General features: G+C 41.8%; 1 protein-coding gene across 1 annotated transcript in view; it reads right to left on the minus strand.

Moving 5' to 3' along the window:
* The window catches only part of LOC131671820 (acetylcholinesterase-like), a 112687-nt gene that overhangs the window by 48551 nt on the left and 49722 nt on the right, over positions 1–14414 (minus strand). The window contains exon 2 of the mRNA XM_058948563.1: positions 5077–5219. Within this exon, the coding sequence (XP_058804546.1) occupies positions 5077–5219 (143 nt within the window). The remainder of the gene's footprint in view (positions 1–5076; positions 5220–14414) is intronic.

Here is a 14414-nt window from a genome sequence, read left to right on the forward strand (position 1 = left end):
TCGAACGTGAAATGTTTTTTTATACAATAAATCCAATAAAATTCATTGTAATTCAAAAACAGGCTCAGCAATAACTTATCTCCGGCAAATGCGATCCTTTGGAGGAGAGGAGGAGGAAGAGGAGGAAGAGGAGGAAGAAAAAAAAACGTATTCATCTATGAAATCCCATCAGTAAACTTGCAGTTGAATCGGTGTGCTGTCAGTATCAAAAGGCCATCGGAAAAATGAAATTCAGCGGAAAAGTTCGTCAAGGCCGTCGAGCAATGAATCACGTCGGAAAGAGCTGGAGTAGAGGGAACGAAAGAGGAAAAGGAGGAAGGATATAGGGAGCGTCTGCATTTGATATCCACTAGCATCTGCGCCTGTCGGAATAGTTCTGGACAAATACGAAGCGGCGATCCTCGTTGGCTGCACTTTCACTAGCAGTTGGTGAGCCCGGAGACAAAGAGAGAGAATGATGAGTTCTCAGATGAAAAAAGAATTGGAAATGCAAAGTACTTTATTAGTTTTGCATGCAATTGATCGCAGTGACCGTTCGTAACGTAATTCAAACATTATCATGCTCACAACGCGTCACAGTCGAGTACGTATAAGTAGAACAAATCCGATACGGTTAGACTGTATCTTTATCTGCGGGATTTAGACGAAGTCGAAGGACGTGAACGTAAAGTTTAATGGGGGCAGCAGCAACACAACCGAATAGCGTGTCCGATTGTATTCTTCTTCGAGTGGAGAACCAATTTTCGAGGGTTCGTGCCTTGTGCAGGCTGGCTATCGGCGGCCATGAATTGTCGCATTCAACTACTGCTTCAACCCGAATCTCTTTTTCTGCTTGTATGAGTTGCACTCGATATCTGCCGTGAAGCTATCCTTTTTCTAAGATACATCGGACTTTTTATGGAAGACTACGAGCCTGGATATGATTTCTCTTTCCCTCTTCCCCGCAGAATTCTAAAAATTAAACAAGTAAGGCATATTAAACGAAAAAACAAAAGAACGTAAAAGAAAGCTGTACCAAATGGCATAATGCATTAGTTAAAATTAATTTATTGAAGTGAGTCTGCGAGCCAATGAAGATAATGCAATTGCTTGCGGTGTAACAAAGAGAGTGAGAATAACACTTATCACAGTAATATAGACCCACCAGCAGCTCGACGCTCGTACAAGTCGAGACCAGCAACAACATAAATACGACAAAGAGCCAAGTCTCGTTGCGTTCGAAAATAGAGATTAAACTACATTATCTTCTCACAATAGCAGAACAAAATGTACTTGGTGTGATAAACATGAATCCTATGTACTCCGACCTCTTCTCACTATAACCATAAAGAAAACCCCGAGAGCGCGGTTTGCCTTTTTCAATGTCCCACCGGTGAGAGCTTGGAACTCAAGCAAATTTCGGAGAAGAGTTTTTACGGGCCTTTAGAGTTTTGTACTCTTGGTCCATTATATGTCAAGGACGACGCAATCACGCGACTCCCGCGATGCTCGTTCACCGTGGAGCTATAAATCGAATTATCGCTCCGACGGCGTGGGCTTGTTTCTTCTTTGAGCGTCGACTAGACTGTAAAGGAAGCACTCGCGAGCAACTGAAGCAAAAAGGCGAATCTACTTTTTGCTCTCTTTGCTCGAGCTGTGTCTATTGGGAATTCCGTTCTCTCGTTAATTGAAAGTAAGTGATCCGCAAGTTCAGAACATTGACTTATTGCTGTATAGATTTTGAATCTGTCGGGAAAATGCTGCGGGCAATCATATCCACAGGTGAATACTCGTATAATTATATAAAATCATTAGAATGTGCTTCCAGTATTAATTGACACTTCTGAATATAACAGGGTGCATCATAACGTACTAATTACCAAAGCTACTAATTATTGAAAAATGCTCACTATGTTATTTGAGCACTCTTATTATTATAACAGAATCATCTCTGTTTGATTATTTGGAGAATTAAACAGGCGCAGGTAATTTTCACTTCATTAAATATAAAGTTAAATATGAAAAAGTTCCGAGCCATAAAAAACAATATACTCCAGTGCTTGTGTCGGTTTGCGACGCGTCGAAACGTTACAATAGTAGGTCTCTTGTTAACTGCAACTCGCGTGAACCGTCTGCGTGACACAGTTGAAAAAAGGAAAGAGGTGACCGTGGCTCGCGTAAAATATCAGAATAATCAAAAAGAGCGAGGATGGCTAGCGGCGTTCGCGCGGATTTATTTGAGCTCGTCATATACATACAAAGAGCCACGGCGAGTAATTTCCCGGGCAATTACTCTCGGCTAGCGCGAGGGCTCTTTTGTTCTCTCTCTCTCTCTCTCTCTCTCTCTCTCTCTCTCTCTCCCTCTCTCTTTCTCGTCCGCTTTGCCTGGGTGGAGCTATTTTTGGAGGTCGCTCGAAAGGCGAAAAATCATCGGAAGCTTGCGGGAGTTCGCGCGCGCCATCTCATTGTATATTACATGCTCTGCAGCCGGCAAGTACGATGCAAGGGAGAAAGACAGAGAGGGTTGCCGTGTTGTCTCTCATACGCACGTGCACACGCGGAAGAGAGCAACCAGCAAAACCGGTTCAAAGTCTTAAGAATAGGAAAGGTGTCGCCGCCTGTTTAATATTAATCAGCTCTCCGGCCAGTGCGACTTGGACTATAGCAGAAATCCAGAAATAATTGAGCGTTTTCCTTCAATTTGTCCAGCCAGTGTGTACGTCTTGTTTGAGCTGCTTTCTTCATTCCGGCTATTCTTAGTTTGAACGCCTCTTCATATACCTCGCGCAAGCTCTTGTTTCGTTGTCTTCTTCGTTTGATTTTCCACGATTGCACTTTGATCCGGCGAGCGCGCGTCTTTGAATTGCACGGATTAATCGAGTCTGATAGCTCTTTTGTATTTCGCTAACGAAGATGACACCTGTTTTCAACGATAAATTTTCTAACGATCGTCACATTCTTACAATGACTCGTCGTTTCTGCGAGGGCGAAAATTCAGAAGGAAAGACAAAAAGAGAGACAATCCACGGACGACGGTCCACGCCCGCAATTCCCAGCTCTAATTCAAAAGTCAACAATGTGAGATCTTCGCAGCGAGTCCCGAATTCAACGGGAAGATGTAAATTGTGTGCGCGAGCGCGCGAGAAATCAGCAATTTGCGATGCAACAACCCATCAAGCCAAGCGAGAGCGAAACTTTTTCTCTCGATTTTTCTCATCTTGCGCAACATTTCTTTTTCTTCCGCACATATACTCTCTCTCTCTCTCTCTCTCTCTCTCTCTCTCTCTCTCTCTCTCTCTCTCTCTCTCTCTCTCTCTCTTTCTCTCTTTCTCTATCCTTAACGAGCTCCGCGTTGTCTCTTCGTCATAAGAACTTGTATTTTTTTTCCCACTATTCGTACCCTCGTCCAGCTGTGTCGAGATATGTAAAGCAACCTAAAAGAAAAATAGGGTACGCCTAGTTTGGAGGTTGTTTCTTTTTACTGTGTGGTAAACAGAGAACTATAATATTGAATATGTTACCCATATTGATTCGTATTCATTTGAGAGAATGAAGTTTTGTATATTTTTGGAGATTCAGAAAACTTGTAACTTTTTATAGCAAATGAATACTATCACGAAAAGGTTGTCAAATTTAATATATTTGTCGTAATCAACGAATAACCATAGCGTTGACCATAATGTAAGTGCATTGTGTCTTATGCTCTTACAAGGACAAGTAATCGTAATTAATGAATAACTACCAATGAACGCAATATTCGCAGGTCTGTAATTGAACTCCCGATAAAAGAAAAAACAATAATAGCCAATCAGTCGGAATAGTCGATTTCAATTCCACTCTTATCCGGCAACACACAATTACCTAGCGGTATCTTTGCGAAGAACAAAAGTAGAAATTCGCGTAGCCAAGTTGATTTAGTTCTTATCAAGAGTATCTCGTATCGCTGGCAAATTGGCACGCCTATTAGACATCGCAAGCTTGTGTCGCGTGCGGCGGCGGTGAACTTTTGTCATCGGAGCGCAAAATCGATCTTGGCCAAGTTCGGCTTAGCAGCTACTAGATAGAGTACACTTTACACATCGAGAAGCGCTCTTTGACGTGGTACGGCCCTCTGTCGATCAATTAAAGTAATTAGCCAGGGCGTCGAGGTAAATAAAAACTTGGGCACAAGCACTATACATCGTAAAGGTAGATAGAGAGGGGGAAGGGAACGAAAAGCAGTCTTTTGGCTCGTTGCGCTAATAAGGGCCATTAGGAGCGAACTTTCGGCCTCCGTGCTATTCCTCCTCCCTCCCGTATAACTAGTCTGCCGTTCGAACTTTCTGTGGTGGATACATTTCCCCCAGGTCGAGCGCTATTATTTTGAGTACAGATGTTTCGGGCCCGAGTGCTGGGTAATTGCACCCTTGTCTCCGAGAGCTTTCCTGTGGTTGCCGTCACACACAAGAAGTAGAAGAGAGGGAGCAGGAGGAGACCTTTTGCCCGGCTAATCTTTATGCTTCATTCTGTCGCAAGGCCCTTTGTGATGCGAGGCATCACTGGCTTTTTGCCTGGTGTCACCCTTTATGATTAGAAAATTAGCAGTTCTTTACAGTTTACTACCGTTTCCGGAAATTCAATGTATTCAAAATGGTCAACATTCTGTTTCGGATTATTCTGGCAAATATAACTACTCATAACACCCGAATACAAAATTACGTACACTGCATGCTAGCGATGTGTCTACATGTCTATGGCAGTGGTAATTAAAGGTATACATTTTGAAACGATCCGAAGCTATTATCTTGACTGGATTCTATTGGGGGACATTGCCTTTTGTAAAGTGTCTATTCAAACATATGTATTAATGAAGCACCTGATTGGGGGGAAGATAATTCAAAAGTACTTTACGTAATGGAAAATTTCAAATCATGTAATAACGTATATAGATTGTTCGTTTGGTCACTGCGTCAACCTTTTCTTTAAAGAACAATCCAGATACAGTTACAGAAGATTTTGTTCGTGAATAATTTTTCTTCTCAAAAAAAAATTCCAAACAATTGTTTTGAAAACATTTGAAAAATTTATTTGAAAATGAAAGAGGTTAATCTACCATACCTGGAAGGCAATGGCCTCTCGTTCAATCTTCGTCATATTCTTGAATATCGTATTGATGATTTGGATAAACTTGCTACGATCCAACGAGCTCGGGTTATCCTTCTCGAAATAGTCGATAAAGTCGTAAAGTATGAAGTACGTTCCTGTAACAAAAATAAAGGAAGTCAGATCGCTTACACACGTGACGATAAAAAACTGAATCACAGTTGTAAAAAATTAAGTTCTTATTGCAGATCATAAATCTCAATTCGAATATATAAAGCATTTGTAACAGCTGTTGCATTTCAAAATGACCATTTCTTTGCTCTCAGACGAAATTTACACTGCCTAAGCATAATTTGAATATAACGACCGAACATAAATAAAATCAGGAATTGTAATGGTGTTTTTTGTCGTGGCCGTTTTGCAGCTTATGAAAAATAGATATATCAGCATGAAAACTGATAGGCTTTTGAAATTTTTTGAAATAATATTTCAGTAGTAAAACGAAATTTGTGAGAGTAGGTCAATAATTGATATCTTTTTTGATGAGAGATCATTGACTAAAAGACTGAGTGGTAAAAAATTCGTATGGTTCATGTGGAATAAACAGCAACATGTGCCAACTGTTACAAGAAGGTCATCGCGATTACAAGACGTCAGATAACAAGAGTACTGGCTTATTCAATATCCTTGTTACCTTGATCCGCGTCAATCGCGATGTCTATTACAGAGAATACAGAAGCAAAACGAGGAGAAAGAAGTCACGACAATTACCTTTAAGACCATCACAATGAACGTAATCAAATGTCAGTATGTACAATCGCAAGTAAATTGACGCAAATAAAAGCAAATTGCGAGCTTTACGGCTCGGCAAACTGATTTTCTCCTTGCATCGAAAAGCCTACGAGCTTGCAGGCAAGAAAATACACGCGCGCGTATATGCCGCATCAATCTTAATTTGTTCGTTACCGGAGAATTCTCTCTGAGGCGAGATCACTGGTAAAAGTTCCCGAACTGGGATGCCTTATGCCATAGGCCGTATCTACGCCGCTTATCAATGATAAACCATCTTAAATTTCTTAACAGCCTCTTTTTCTCGAGCGCGCGCGGGTTATCGTCTCTTTTCATAAAGCGCAGTGCGCTGGCACGCGAGGGGATATCGCCAGCGAGCGTTCTAATCTAGGCCCGCTTCTCCCCACGGAGATTTCCATTAACGAGCTCCTTTTCTAAATAAATTACGCGGCAAACGCGAGCGAGAGGGAGAGAGAAAGGGAGAACGCAAAAAATAAGCGAACGTAAAAGACGAAAAGAGAGGGAGAGTAAGCCTTGTTATCTCGAGGTTTTAAAAAATATGTATGTATCTCTGACGTATCATTCTCTTGTCGTCTTACGTGCGAGTGTGCATGTAGCGAGTGCGTACACAGGACGTAAGCATTAATATCTCAGAGTCCCAAGAATAATAGCGGCTTCGTTGTACATTATTCATCAGCGCGCGCGCGCGCGCCCGCCTCACCTTCTTTCCGCCTTTGTTGCAGCTGGTAATTCCATTCTCGCCTAAAAGGATTGAATTTCTCGCGGGAGGGTGGGCCTTATCGCAGCAATGATTTCGTGATACGCATTGCTGCTTGCTGCTGCTGTCGCCGTCGCACGGGCTTCCTTTATCACGCCGCTAGAACCGCTTGACCGTATAGAAATTATCGCCACTTGCACGCGTGCGTGAGCAATAAGCTTTCACCTTTCATTCTCTTTCTCTCTTTCTGTCGCGATTACTCTGTGGGTGAGTTCACCGGTAACGGTGCGCTGTTATGGATTTATGACTTGTGTGGGTGAACGGGGCCGTTCTGATTAAATAAGCATTCCATTATGATTATAGTTATTCGATCAATTTTCAAGTACGCGCCATTGAAAAACCTTCGGTTATCTTTTGTTACGGATCGTCGCGCACTGTTATTCGGATAAAGAAAAAAAAATGGTTAGGAACATCAAAGCACGACAGATTCGTTCAATCAGATATCGAGTGAAAGCAGAACATCTGTAGTAGCAGCAGCGCAAGTAACCCACATTCACACGGACAGTGACACATTCTCGCGTAAACTCGATTACGGCAAGTGTCGCCGGGAGTCGCTGATTGAAGGGAGAAAAGTGAAAAATAGATTATCTCTTCTCTATCTCTTTTTCGAAGCTCGAGTAGTCGTCAAACTTACGAAGCTTCAGTAAGAGAAAGAGAAAGAGCAAGAGGGAGTGACGGGGCGGAGGGGGGAGCGAGGAGAGAAGAGATCGGGGAAAAGTCGAGAGCACACGATTCTCCTCATCTAAAACTCGAGCCACGTACACTGGCGCCAGATATACTAGGAACAGAGAGGCAGGGGCGTTTGCACACCTGGCAAAAGAATTAGCTACGCTCCCCTGATCCCGCGGGGCATTGTCCCACTTGTAATTTCATTTGTTGCGCGTTAATTACACAGGGCAAGAGTGGCCGCTGCCGCAGCCGTCCTAGAAATTCAAGGTGTCCGAACTTTATCCGCTCCAGCTTCTTACTTCATCTCCAGTGATTCCGAGTGTTGCACCGAGACCGCGACAAACTTGTAATTTTTTTTTCAAGTACGAAGGACTACAATCGAAGTGGTTTTTCCTAATTTATTCATTTCAGGACATAACAAGCTTTTATTGAAAAATTATTTTTAGATAATGTGTATACGCGCGTTTTCTATTTTAATTGAAATCCTTCAGATTCCATGATATGAGAAACATCCAATAATTGAACGTCGATCAGCTATCTCCGTTAAATAATGTCAAGAATGTAACCCAGTTCTATTGTTTCTTGATACGTCAGATATATGTTTTAATTAAAACACTTTTTCGATTGCGTCTAAAAATATAAAATCGCCTATGAGGAGAAGTTTCAATGTGAAAGAAACGGTTCTCGAAAAGCATATATTGAAACGTCTACATTGATTCCAACTGAAAAACAATTTTTCTTCGCATAAGCAAAGGCTATAGAGAAGCCGTCTCTCTCTCCCTCTCCTTTCCGTATTGAATTGCATTTGAATTCTTGAGCTAGCACGTCATCTATATGCACATTGCAAATGCATAGGCGACATGCATGGAGTGCCAGACGTGCATCTACCAGTGCGATACGCATTCAGACTTCTTTTCTTTTTCTTTCTTTTTTTAACTGTCTCCTAATTTCTCTTTCGATTAGTGAAAAAAGAGAAACAAGGGAAGATGTAGAAACGCTCGAGCATTACGCGGATCTCATCGATTCCTAATTTTCACTACAGTTAATTTTATCGTAGGTATTATTATTGTTTAATTCATTTTATTGTTGACTTAAATTTAATTTAATAAATTTGACATGAGTTTTACGAATACAAGATAATTTTATAGATATAATCATAAATAAAATTTGAAAATAAGTTTTGCAAAATTAAATGTAATTTGAATTGGAAATGATTCTATCTAATATGTAATTGTAATACTACATCAGTTTGGATCAATATCATACCAAATCAATACCAAACCTACTTATAATAGTTTTGTAATCCACAAATGCCTATTTATTCAACTGTGGTAACATTTAAAATTATTTGATTTGAATACCTAAAATATTTCGTAGGCGGACAATATAAACTTAGACAATAGAATAATTCTACATATATCTTTGATCTAAATTTTCTGCAAAACATCCGGCTTGAACGTAGAATTGTAAATAAGATGCTAGAGCTGCAAGCGATTGTCATGAAAAAAGCTTCTCTTTTCTTCGAGAAATCCACGGCCCGGAATTATAATAACAAACACGGCATCAAACGATTGCCGTAGAACAAAAGGAGCGTACATCAGCCCAATGTGCATTTGCGTTTGACCTTGTGCGCTTAGGAAAAATCTACGAAGGAAATCTTGCAGACAAGTTACGAGATCTTAGGGAGATGAAGAGAAAAAAACGGAACTTTTAACGTTGAATGCGAAGAGTAAAAAGAAGATAAAAGAATCGGTTAACGTCCTAACATTTTGGTTAGCTGCATGAACTCGCGCGAGAGCTCCTTTAGACAATCAAGCGTAGAGTTACGAGCCGCTCGCGTCCACGCAACATCTTTCCTCGTTTCCGTGATAGCAGCGCGCGGCGTAATCGGAAGTTTGCACTTGCCATTCTGCGCCTCCTGCTATAGGTATCCGTGCAAGAGAGAGAACGGCAGGCTTAATGTCGAACTAGGTCAAACACATCCTTTCCGCCCTCGCGTCCCTTTTACTTGCAGCCAGCTCTCTCTCTCTCTCTCTCTCTCGCAATTGTTACTGGTCTGAGTCCAAGTTTCACGACTATATGCACTCGCTGCATTTTTTAAAAACGCGTAAAATAGGAGTCTAAGATTTCGTTGGCGCGCCAAGTTACAACTGATCTCACAGCTGACTGCATTTCTTGCTTGCATTTTTCGTACGTTTTATAATAATGCTTTCTGGCTCTATTTCTCACGTTCAACCCTAACGTATGGATAATATAGCTGGTTTTCCTTTTATCGACTCTTCTTTATCGGATAACATATCCACGGAAATCCAAGATTCATGAGCTCTTGTATGACATTCTAATTCACTGAAATGTTGGATTCTCAACGTTTCTAGAATATACAACAAGAGCTAGACTTTTCTTGTAAAGTCGAATTATATTTCAAATTCTAGCGTTCTGGTGACATTTTTCAAAAATAGTTATTGTTCCCTCACGCAAGGTTTTTATTTTAGATAATTGAATCAATTACAATTGTATATCTTGCGTAAATAGAATGCGAATAATAAATGACAATCGGCCAATTGTTCAGTAAACAAGAGGCTTTTATCCACACGCGCACTGACCTATTGCCATACATCCACTTGAGATCGCGCAAGCGCGCGAAAAGCTTCGATGGCGTGGGTCGCGCATCGCTGCGAGCAAACCGACGGCCTAACGTAAGCAAGTGAATTCGCCCGCTAAAACAAGGCAGCTGCTTTCCTGGGCGCAATTTTACTCTCTGTCGGTCGCGCGCGCCAAGTCTCAAATGGCAAGGTTGTTAAAGGAGGCTAGGGGGTCTGCACAAGTCCCTCGAGACGGGCGTATTACGGGCTGGTGGCTGCTGCTGAAATATAGGCGACACGAAATCTCCGGCGACGCGGCCTGCTCTGCTGCGCTCCAGCTAGTGCGCGCGAATAGAGATAAGAGAGTGAAGAATGGCGCGCGCGCAACAGAGCGGAAATCGAGTGTGAGCGACGCGAGGCCTTCCGACTCCTCCGGGACCGAGACGGCGAAAAACCTGTCCTTGTGTACGGCTAAATGCCTATAGGCGCTGTGCATGCTCGTCGCGCCGAGTGATGGATGACAAGAGAGCAAAAGTTCCGGGGCCGAAATAAAGCTCAGTGCCGTTCGGCGGGACGAGGTAAGCAGTCGTGACAAAGAGGAAAGAGGATTGATAAGGCAAGAATGGACGAGAGACAAATGGGAGATAAATATCAGAGCGTTAGTGGGACAAAGGTTTACTTGGCCTATTGAATGTTGGATGAAGAGAAAGTGTAGGTGTCGGGCGAGTACGCACTCAGACTAGGTAAACACAGTCTACACGGGGCCGAATTGAAAGATAGAAAAAAAAAAGTGAATAAACCAAGTGTATAGTCTGAAAAGCAAGATAAACCCTCGCGCGTAATGGGAATGCACGCATCGACCTCAGCCTCCCTTCCTCTTGCCCGGACTCGCCGCACCTCCATCGATTCAACAGCGGCAACTTGTTGGCTCTGCGCCTCCTCGCTACCTGCGCGCCAATTTCACCTTTGTGTCTAGATATTCTAAATGCAACTAATTACGTGTGGCGCTTGCTTGCTGGTTGCTACGTAGCTTCACGTCGTTTTACACGGCGAGTTGAATTGTTAATTAGTTTGATTTGACGACTTCGCACTAATGTCGTAGCTACATTCGAAGACGTCTGATTATATTACAACTCCTACAAGTGGCTTTATCCGTCTCGACATTTGATCGTCGCTCAGCTAAGTTGGTTTTCATCTATGAAAACACTGCAGCTATATTTAATTTGAAAGAGCTATATATGGAAATTCATCGAACTGAATCTACGGGGCGAGGCTTCCGGCGAGGAACGCACTACGTAAAATAATTGAAGGATTTAATTATGCCGCCAATAAAATAACGTAAAGGAAAAAGAAGCGATAGTTTGCCGCCAAAGTAAACTGACATGAAAGGCTAACGGTAACCGAGGAGAAGAAAGCAAGGAGAGCAAGACAATCAGCGTGAAGCAACAACAGCCTTCTGCAGTCGCGCGTCTCGTCGGAACGATAACGAACTAAGCGGCCCTTTCATCCAATTATCTTTCCTTGGTTTTGCGTCTGAACCTCAGCCCTTAATGAGTGCTAGTAAAGGAAGGCCCACTGACGCGTGCACGCGGATCCAATAATGGATCGCTCGTCAAGCTCGCCACAAAAGCGCTAAGGCGATTCGCCGCGATAAAGAAAACGATAGATCGCGTATGCTCGCGGACGAAGCGAGAAGAAAGACGAGCGCGCGGCAGCATGTATAAAGGCTAAAGGGACGCAATAGCTCGCGTCGAAGCTCTTTTGTCTTTAGCTGGCGGCGACACGGCGACGACGTATACCGCGTATACGTGTAGCGGCGGCAAACGAGCGACTAGCTCATTCCTCTTCGCGTTCGTGCCGTGACGACGACAAGGCGCGCAATGAGTGTGCATACCGTGAGCGCGCTAAGCCAAGTAAGCCTACGACTCCGCGCTTAGCGTGCCAACTCTGACCCCCTTTCCGTCTTGTCTGTTTGCTCTTTGCATTACTCTTTCGTGTACGCCTTTAGTGGGCTATTTGTGCAAAGATGCTTTCTCTCTATTGAGATGCCGGCTCTTGCTCACTTGCCATAAAAGAGATCAGCGCTCTTGAAACAACGACTGACTGCTAACCGCTTACGCTATACGCCAATACGATCTATACTGTATGGGTTTTCATACAGTTTCCTTAAAATGCATTCGATTTCAACGTTACAGAAGACAATCGTAGCTGATGCGAAGCACTTTCTTTTTAGCAGAAAACAGTCCTGTGAAAGATAACAATTTGTTAAATATTTTGTATTTGTTGAACAGTATAGAAACAAAATTTTTGGAACTGCTTTGAGTTCTATTTTTAGCAACTGCGGAATTGGCAATAACGCAAATATCTCAACCGTATATTTCCCATTTACCTTGTTGCTAGTTACAAAGTTTGCGAAATAGAAAAAACGAAGCTATGACTGTCATAAACTTTTGCAATTATATGGATAACAGGATGAAAAATCCAGTGACGAATAAACTAAACTTCCCATAAAGCTTGTAACGGTATCAGTGTACAGCTCGCGGGGGCAGAGTATCAAAAGAGAAGAAAAAATATCAAAAAGTTGGACGGTCGAGCGTGTACGTGTACATGCCAAAGCTCCGCGCGGTCGCACACAAATCTTCGAGTTTTATTTTTGTCCGATGAAGTTGGAGGATGAGAAAGAAAACTCGGGATGCTTGTGTGCGCGGAGTGCAAGCCGTTGTCCTGGTGATTTACGCGTTTTAAAAACCACTGGGAAAAGCCTGCGAAAAGAAATTCTTTTTGGTGGCGACTGTTTGGGAACTTTACTTTTGAACTAGTTTCATTGCGCAGCCACTTAAACAGTACTTCATTTATGACAAAAATTTTATCATATAGTTAAATCGTTGGAACTGCTGTTTTATTACAGGCGCTTAATTCTCAAAGTATGATTATTTTCGTAAAGTAGATATTTATGAATCCGCCAATTTTCACTCAATAAAGCCAACGGCATTGGATTGATATTTTTAATAATCGTTTATATTATTAATAGCTATCTCCACCATTGAATGGTATTATAAAATTGTATTATAAATTGTATTATAAATAATATTATTTAATATTCAGACTATTTGTTACTACTTAGAGAACTCGTTATAATAAGCATATTCGCGATCAGTGACAAAATAAACGGATCAATGACAAGTTAATTAATTAAGGAGATAACTCACTACTATATTTTACATCATAATTATAATCGCCTCTATTTGACAGTAGTCCGTTTAAGTTCTAACGTCACGTTAAATAAACCGAAAGAAGCTCTTGCACGTACATCCCTATTAATCAGAAAAAAGACGTAACGAAAAAAAGGAGCAGAAAAAGAAAGAAAGACAAGTGCGGAAAAAAGTGAAGTCAGGTTATATACGTGAGTTCGTTGGAGAAAAATTTAGCGGGCCGAAGAGAGTAGCTTTTAAGAAAGATTGCCTGCAAATTGGTCGTCTCGTACGCGTATTCAAACTCCCGTCATAAGCAGAGAGGCGAAGGGTGTCTGCTCGGACGCCGTCCCGCCTTACACCGCTCATCCGCTAAATCCCTTTATCCGGCCCTGCATCAATCGCCGGGGCGTGGATCGCCGCCTCGCGTCCAAGAAAACGATTTAAAGTCCGCGCGCGAGCCTCCCTTTTTCCCCTCCCACAGTGCACGAGTGCACTCTACTTCTTGTTTTCAGCGATTTATCTTCCCTCCGCCTTCTTTTCTGAAGAGATCGGACTTGCAACCTCGAGACCGAACGGTTTTATAAAAGTGTCACCACTGCAGGATGAGCTGAACAAAAACTTGGTACCTTATTTCTTTTTCCTTTGCTCAGCATGCCGGAAATCCAATGTTGAAGCGTCGATTTAATTGAAAGAAACGATGATAAATTATAATTACACGATCACGCGAGATATCCTTTTCATACTTATTGATTCGATAATATATCAATATTCTATAACGTTTTAATAAAGTTCGGAGAAGTTCAGAAATTATTCTTCTTATTATGTAATTCACAATAGATGGCTAATTAATAAACAATAAATAATTAATTAAGTTTATAACGGGTTTTATCACTAATCATATTAGTAGATGAATTTGAACAACGTTATATTAATAAAGTAAGATTGATATAAAGATTCTGTTAAAAACGCAGAAAATGCAGTTCATCTGTGCTACGGTTCATTTTGCGCATATGAAAGTACAACACACTGGTAGCTAAAATTAGAGAATTTTAGCGCACTAGGAGAAAATAGGGATTAGGTGTTCGACCGTCGGACGGGCTAGAAGTCCTGCTTCGATTTGCTTTCTAACAAAGACACGGTTTCCACGAGAACTTGGAAGTGCTGAAGAGGTTTCTTCGACGTCACGGCTGTTCTTGGTTTCTTTGAAACTTATTTAAGGAAGATTCTAAAGAAAGACTTTCTTGAATTTCGCCAATGTTCCTCAGTTTATTGAACGGCAATATTATAATGATTATCTCGGTTTTTGGGGCGTATATTGTTGTCATTCGATTCCTTCACTAG

The sequence above is a fragment of the Phymastichus coffea genome, unplaced genomic scaffold (genome assembly GCF_024137745.1).
Source record: "Phymastichus coffea isolate CEN01 unplaced genomic scaffold, Cenicafe_Pcof_1.1 PCOF00136, whole genome shotgun sequence".
NCBI classification, from domain to species: Eukaryota; Metazoa; Arthropoda; class Insecta; order Hymenoptera; family Eulophidae; genus Phymastichus; species Phymastichus coffea.